At 40.7% G+C, this 8,263-nt stretch overlaps 1 protein-coding gene across 3 annotated transcripts in view; it reads right to left on the bottom strand.

Moving 5' to 3' along the window:
- Nucleotides 1-726: 726 nt before the first annotated feature.
- SLX4IP (SLX4 interacting protein) overlaps nt 727-8,263 on the bottom strand; it is a 122,293-nt gene continuing 114,756 nt past the window's right edge. For all 3 annotated transcript variants that reach the window (XM_034764130.1, XM_034764129.1, XM_034764128.1), the window contains 2 exons: nt 4,043-4,152; nt 727-2,571 (listed from right to left, as the gene is read on the bottom strand). In XM_034764130.1, the coding sequence (XP_034620021.1) occupies nt 1,749-2,571; nt 4,043-4,152 (933 nt within the window). In that variant the 3' untranslated portion in view covers nt 727-1,748. The remainder of the gene's footprint in view (nt 2,572-4,042; nt 4,153-8,263) is intronic.

Raw genomic sequence — 8,263 nt, 5'->3', positions numbered from 1 at the left:
GGCTCTAACTGTGGGCGCAAAAGTGCTGTTTAAGTTGATAGTGTCCTACTCTCAACGGTTAAGATGATTGCTATCATCTAAGGCCCGACCTGCCAAAACTTATTACTGAGTGCAACATTTGAAGCCACATATATTCAAACATGAAATACATGGGGGCACTCGTATTAGTAAGTTCTGTGCCAAGTAGTAGGAGTTTGTGGGACTGGCTCCATATACTGTAGTTTCGGTGGTCATATTGATTTTCAGACTGATCAAAAATGAAATTTCTTGCAATTTCATTGTATTCATTTTAGGAAGAAGACAATGAAATAATGAGTTAATTGGCACACAAAATGAAGTACACCCCAGAGGTGAAAGTAAGCTGGTACGGTCCAGTACAGCGTACCGGCAAGAGCCGGTATGCCGTGCTGGACTGGACCGGCTTCTCCAGCGATGATTTAAAGGGCCCGGGGCTCCAGCCGCTGCGGGGAGCCCCGGGCCCTTTAAAGCGATGCCTGAGCCCTGCTGCCGGAGCTCCGGCAGTGCTTTAAAGGGCCCGGGACTCCCAGCAGCGGTCAGAGCCCCAGGCCCTTTAATTTGCCCCTGAGCCCTGGGGCTCCCAGCCGCCTCTGCAGCTGGTAGCTCCAGGGTGATTTACAGGCCATGGGGCTCCCAGCCACAGCCGGAGATCCAGGGCCTTTAAATCATGAAAGGCCACGCCCCTGCTCAGGACTCCAGCATACCGGTAAGTCCTTTAAGTTACTTTCACCCCTGGTACACAAGTCATAAAAGCAATATTAAAAAAAGACGTGACATTAGGAACTAACTCCAATGCCATATCGATAATAGTCAAATACTACAGATTTAGCTTAAACCCAAATACACAAAAGGAAGCTTTAGTAAGTGGCCCTCAAGTACAAATAATGTTTGATTTTTAATGTGTGTGCATGCACTTTCTCCTGCACATGAAGGTGATGGGCTTTGCACATACAAACTTCATTTCTCTCAATGAGGTATGTATGTGAAAATTCTACCACCTGTGTGCATAGCTAGCACTAGAAAAGTGTGTGCATTTATGTTGAGTCCCTGCTGGAAAATCCAGCCCTAAATGACTGTTGCACATATCAGTTTTTAATCTGGCTAAAGTGTTACTTGAAAATATTTTAGATGAGAGCACTATATTAGGGTACTTTTTCATTAGTATTTATTTGCTTTAGAAGGTTCCAAAGATCAGATGAACTAATCAAGTATTTCCCCCCATGAAAGCCTAAATGATGAGCTTTTACCAATAAATAAAATGTTGAGTTTAGTAGTCTGCAGAAAAATGGAGAATCTGTCTGTACCAGTTAGCTGACAATAGTGGAAGTTACTTTAGCATTTTTTGTCATCAGATCTCCAGATGCTGATTTATTAGTAGTATCAAAACACATCCCTATAGAATGTCTAGCTTTAAATATTAACATTTTATGTATGGAATATTCATTCATTGTCTAATACTACATCCTTGTTTTGCTAAATATTTAAATATCTTAATGTTGACAGGGTAAAATCAAGTGTGCTTTTGTTAAACTTCCAAAGGATTAAGTCATTTAATGAATCAGTTTCATCATTAGAAAGTTTAGCAACATAGACACTACGTTTAACATTCAGTATTTTGATCACTTCTTTTTATTCTGAACTGCTTCCTAAAAACTCACCAAATATGTCTGTCTATTGAATACAGGTTTGGTTGCATAACTGATTTCACCTTGGTAAAATTTAATACATCATTACTTCTTAAGTCTCCGTAGTTTTAACTTTCTGGGCCCATCTTCTCCCTCTTTCTTTCTTTTTTGGATAAGTTTCTCTGAAGGCTTGAAGTTAAATTTTAAATAAGAGGATAGCGGCATTAGGGATAATTCTTCAGTGGTTGTGGCTGGCTCATTTTGGTTTGTCTGTATTACTGGTATATTATTTTTTATGAAAACAGGTCTTGGGGGAATTTTTCCTAAAGTAAGTGACTCTTCATCAGACATGGCTTTTGCCAAGTCTTGCTTAGAAAATAACTTGGGATTCAGTAGGGACTTCTCCTCCGAAGATGGTTCTAAACAATCAGAGTTGCTCTTTTTCCTTTCTACGTCTCTGGGGATTAAGTGACCCAGTTCAGAAGATACTTTCTTGCAATGGTCTAACTCTTCCCCTGAACCACAACTCTTTTGTTGATTCTGTGTTTTAGTCACTCTTTGACTTTCTTTTGGATCTGGCAATGCTGACTCACAGCTACATGGAGGGTTACTGCTTAGAAGTCTCATCTTTAACCATTCTGCAGAGTGAAGTTTTTGCTGGCTGCTAGCATCATCTGGCTGTCTCTGATTAACATGATTTTCCAGTTCTAAGGCAGGAAGCTCCGAGTTGCTCTCAGCTGTATTTATGCAATCCTTTGGGTGTCCTGTACTCCTACATTTTACTTCAGACTGAGGATCGGAAGGAGCTTGATGTTCCTTCTTCCTGCTCCCTGTCGCCGAGTCCCCTGAGCCAAGATACACTTGCATTGTGTCCTTGCTGGTTTGAGGTTTGCTCATGTTACTGTTCCTTGTTTCTGTCCTTTTCACACTGTAATAAAAAGATATTTTGGTTTTAATAATAAAGAATTGTTACTGATTTTTACAGCCCTTTTTACAAATTCTGAAAGATGACGAGGGCAACCCCATTCTGAATTTGGAAAAAAATGGCCTGTATATCATCTTGACAATAACGTTTGTCTAGTGTGGATAGTATCAAGCACTAGCCATCTGATTTTCCACTGCATTAGGGGAATCCTAATTATTAATGACTAAGCTGAAGGAGTTCAAATTGTATTCCAACAGGCAGAACTAGATTCATTACAGATGTTAGGGGTCAATACTGCATAAGTATTTTGAATTCCTTCCCAAACTGGCTAGATAAAGAAGTGCTTCAAAATGTGCCTATATGGCTTCAAACCATACATATATATACGTATGCACAACATGCAGAGAAAGAGGGAGAGTTAGCTTCTAATCTAATTTAGGACGTTTCTCTGGAATTTCTCGTGGTACATTTCAAAGTATTACTAAAATTTAACCACTACCCAGCTGATATCAAGCCTGTTCATCTGGAGAAGGACTTAGGCAAGATAAGTGGATGATATTCCAAAAAGTATTAAAGGAAAATGGAATTACAAGAGACTTGATTGGAGTGTCAGCACATAAACACTGTTCAGCTGCACATGTTCCACACAAATCTAAATGCCACATAGGCTGGAAGATTAACATGATGCAGAAGTACAGAAGCTGCATGATGTAGGATTTAAAGTCTAAGATCTCAGCACAGCTTCTCCCTTGCTGAAACTGCTTTCTGCTGATGCAAACCAGCTCGAAAGCCAGTATATCCTGCCGTGGGAGAAGCAATTCAGAAATGGGGAACCTTCCAGTGATGTAGAGCCACCAAAGTGGCTCCCATCCTAATCTCCTGTCTGTAGCCAGCACATGGGATGTGACTAGGGATAAAGAGGGTATTGCCAGCACTCACTGCAATCCATTGATCCCCAGATGCTGTAATAATCCTTTAGGGCCATTGGCTTCTCTAACTTGCACCGGGGACAGTCTGACACACAGCTGGCCCAGGATTTGGGGAGCACAAAGCGGGCTTAAATAAACATTTACCAGGACCCTCTTCCCCATCTGTATATTGCAGACTCACACACAGAAGGGGAGGAGGTGAATCTTATTAAAAAATGTTTTTCACCAGATTCAAACATCACATGTATTTGTTTTGGCTCAAATTTTCTTTAGAGGAAGCATGTTGGTTCTGCCTGTTGCTACGAGGGATATAAGTGGGTTGTAATGGCCAGATCTGGTATTCTATAAAATGAGAATGGGTGTTTTTATATGCTTATTCATAGTCAGTTGCCTGTCTATGTTTACTAGCCTATAGTAATCCTATATATACAGAAAAGGGTGCACATTACTTGACATTTCACTATGTACGCCAGACTGCATTACTCATTGTCAAATCATATATTTAACATCTTACAAATAGGAAAAAAAAAAAGAGATAGACGTACAGCTTTTGCAAGATGTCTTGCTTTATCTGTCGAGTCGGAGGAATGTTACACTTTTCGTTTTCAGTAGATTCAGCAAAATATTCAGAGGTCCCACTAGAAAGCTTTTCTTTCTGCTCCAAAAGAAAACACAGGTTTAAAATGTGAGCCATTAAGCTTCTATTACAGAAAATAAAACTCTGCTGCTAATGCCATGACTTACAGATGTTCTTTATTATTTTTAATCTGAACAGCCTAGAGAAGCAGCTCAGAATAAAATTATTTTAAATTTTATAATATTTGGGACACCTTAGTCAGTTTACTCCCCTCTCAGGCTCCCACTACACATATTTTGCACGTTAAAATATACCACAAACAAACAAGAATGTAATGTAAAGGATGTAGATTCCAAACCATCTGAGGAAACCATTGGCAAATATCTGACATCTTTGTGGCTCAAACTGTGACAAATGCCAGGAATCTCTGTTGCAGACAGTGTATTTGTCAGTTTTTTTCTGAAGAGACTGAGTGGCGCAGTGGTCTATACCCTTATTCTCTGAAGAATTCCCATAATTTTCCATATTTACTAAAAATATGCAGAGTATTACTTACTCAATTTAAGAAGGCAAGGGTTAAAACTTTTAATACTAACATTTTGATGATCAGGGCTTGACGTGGTTGGCCACTCTGAGGCCACAGGGGGATTCTTTCTGGTCTCAGCTAACAGCAGTACCATGGTTTTATGTAATTTGGAGATGGGGGGAAAGAAAGGGAAATGCTCTTCTCCTCAAGCTGTGAGCATTTCCTTTCACAATGAACCAATTTTACAGAGAGTTAGGCTGTTTGCTGACCTTACTGCTAACTCCCGGACACTTTACATCAGTGTAATCTTTGGAGGCTGTGTACAGAAGGGATAAGAACTTGGCAGAGTAATGTGGCGGGGAAGAAGAGAAATGGCAGTGGGGTGGGTGGGAATTGTCTCTCTTGCAGAATCGTTCCTGTCCAATCTAGTTAAAGAACTCCGCTGGGGCCAGCCTCTGCAGATGGGGAGACTGCGGTCTTACTTTGCCGCCTGCACTGCACTGTGGGCCTAGAAGGGGCAGTTATGCTGCTAGGCAGCCAGCAGGAGCCAAGGAAAGCCAAGAGGGACTGTGGAGGCACAAAGCGAATGCGTACATGACCAGTGCCTGTGACATAACTTGGGAACCTGACGGCTCTGGGGGTCTAGCCCTGTTTGTTCTTTGGGAGGGGGCCAAACCTCACCTCTCTCCCTAGTGAAATGACTCAGTGGAAACTGTTTCCTGTTTTGTGAGTGGAGAGGAGAGGAAGGGTGGGGGAAGAAATCTGGCCATTTGGGTAGTTAGTTAAAAAAAAAGTGCAGATGTTATGAGCTTGATTTTCAGATGTAAATTCTATGAACAATTGTGCATGCACCTACTCTCCATGCACGTTTGTAGTAATGCACACACAAAGTAAGCACAGGCAAATGCATACATAATTTCAATCTCAAAATCTAACCCAAATTATTTTAACATGAATTAGAAATACCTGCCCCAACTCTTTCCCCCCATTTGATGTAATGCGTTCCCATAAGGTTGTGCATTATCAGGGAGGGGAGCTCTGTAAGGGGGTGCGTGTGAGGGCGAGCTGGTTTGGTTTTTATTTTTCAATTTTACAGTGAATTTCGCGTAGATTTTATGGCAAGGAATGACATTTACAGTCATCTAGTCTGACCTCCTGCACAACACAACCCAACAAACCTCACCCAATAATTACTGGATGACAGTCCTGGAGAGTAAAGTCCTATTTAGCCAAAGAACAATTAGAGCCTGGATAGCAGCAGTTTTTCCCCTGTGCTGCCCCACCAATAAGCTTCCACTCTCCCCTGGAGGGATTAACTCTAAGGCCGTAGAGGTAGCACAGCGTGAAATCTCATTCACTCTGCTGAGATTGCCAAAAAGGGGGCCAATTGAGATGTGACCACTTGTCCATTAGGTGCTTTTTTGGTGGGGAGTGGAGGCGTGGGAAGGGGGAACAGTAAGTAGTTGGTGAAAAGTAGCACTTAGAAACCTGAGAGTACAAAGTAGACCAAGGAAGACTGTAGACAGGTGCTGCCCATACTCAATATGTCAGCCAACGAACCTCAGCTCTATCCTATACAGAGAATGATACTTGCCTGGACTGTGTGGTGGTTTTGGAATGAGGATAAAGGATCCCAGACAAACACTGAGACAACAAATATCATTTCGCTTGTGACCTGAGCCTGGCTTGAAATTCATAGTACAGAGGTGAACTCCTAATAGATTATTATACTATCTGAGACCTTTCTATTTTGTTTTTAAATGCTTCTCCCATAAACCGTGACAGAAAAGGGTTAAGGCATCAAAAATAAAAAACAAAATGATTTATATGTGAAACACTTCTGAACATGCCCTATAAGTACAGTGGATGTTCCCCTTGGAGCCACACCCTGTAAGTGCTGTATTTTGAGAGCTGAACAATTAACATAAGGAGTATGAGTCAGTCTCTGAATGACTCTGTGGGAACTAGAGAGCCTTTTGCTATTAGGAGTAAAGTAAACTCCCTAAGGCTGGAATAAGTCCACAATAGAAGGCAGAAAAGGTTATAAATAACAATAGTGGACACTACATATACCAATAAGACACAACTATTATTGGTGATATTTCCTTTATGTTCTCTATTAGGCCTAATCATTTTAGTTAATTTAAAAAAATAAAAGCCGCTGTATGTTTTGGGAATACTATTTATTTCCTATGGGAACTTCAAGGCTTGTTGAGGAAAGAAAAAAGGCTAATCTACTCTCATCCTGTCTAGTAATCCTAAATTCCTTTTAGCCACTGAAATAATTAAAGAAAAATATTCCAGGCATAAAAAGGAGGACAGAAGAAGCAGACATCATATAAACAATGACACAGTGACAGAGAAAAACGTCAAAGTGCCGCCAAACTTGTGACAGGATTCTGAAAAAGCTGCGGGAAATGGGGGTTGCTGCTAACAAATTAAAACCAGATTTCTTGGCAAATTGTTAAAGAAAGATATTTACATTTGTATGGAGACTGGGTGGGCACAAAAGATTAAAATGCTTCTTTAGCTCTTGAACTGTCAAGACCCATTAGAAATCTTGTGTTCTTAAAATTCTAGGGTCAGCTCACTCCTTTTTGTCACTAAATCTCGGCATGTGAGAGCCTTCAGAAATCAGGCTCACAGAGAAAGAAACATTACTACTTACAAGCAGAGTTCTCTGAAGTTAGTATTATGTACATGTATTCTACCCTTAGCCACATACATGGCTTCTACCACTTCACTTCAGCAGGCAATACGCAACTCTATTTAATTAAGACTTTTGCACAGAGGCAAAACTATTAGGCGTGCATCATGCGGGCTTCAAGGATTATTAAATTCCACTTCCGATTGTCTAACCATCAATTCTTTTCCGTGTAACACTAATTTAGAGCGAAACAGCTTGCAAAGGCAAGGAAGCTAAGTGATTGGCATCCACAACGAATTACAGAAGTCTAGTTTACAGACATTTAACATTGGTTTGCTAAAGGAACTATTTATGGAGCCACACTTGTGAAAACATCCCTACAGCTAATTATCCCAAAGAAGATAGAAAGGGTTGGGCACTTAGGAAATAGACCTGACAATACAGCTCATACAGACATTGAACTTTCTTGCGTCAAAGATTAGGGATGTTGCACTGAAAGGAAGGTTTGTTTCCTGAGTGAACAACTTTTCCCCACTTCCCTGGTTTGGTTTCAGTCTCTTTCTAGCTTGTCTCAGCCTGTTTCTATGTTCAGCCTGGTTACGTTACAATAAAACAATGTATTTCTGGATAATTACATTCTATCTCTAGAGGAGGAAATTTATTGTTTTTGAACTGCACTTAGAGATTTTTATCCGTTTGTCTTGACCTGCTCATCAAGTGACAAACTTAATACAAAATATCTCTGAAGTCAGTTAATCATTATTATTTGTATTAGAGTAGTGCCAAGCAGTCCCAGATGAGAGCTCAGGGTTCCATTATACTAGGCTCTATCAGAGACAACACCTGCCCTAAGAAGCAACAGAGGGTCCTGTGGCACCTTTAAGACTAACAGAAGTATTGGAGCATAAGCTTTCGTGGGTCAATGCCCACTTCATCAGACGCAAGTAATGGAAATTTCCAGAGGCAGGTATAAATCAGTATGGAGATAACGAGGTTAGTTCAATCAGGGAGGGTGA

This window comes from Trachemys scripta, chromosome 3 (assembly GCF_013100865.1).
Source record: "Trachemys scripta elegans isolate TJP31775 chromosome 3, CAS_Tse_1.0, whole genome shotgun sequence".
In the NCBI taxonomy this organism is placed as follows: domain Eukaryota; kingdom Metazoa; phylum Chordata; order Testudines; family Emydidae; genus Trachemys; species Trachemys scripta.
The sequence above is the reverse complement of the archived record's forward strand: the minus strand, read 5'-3'. Positions and strand labels throughout refer to the sequence as shown.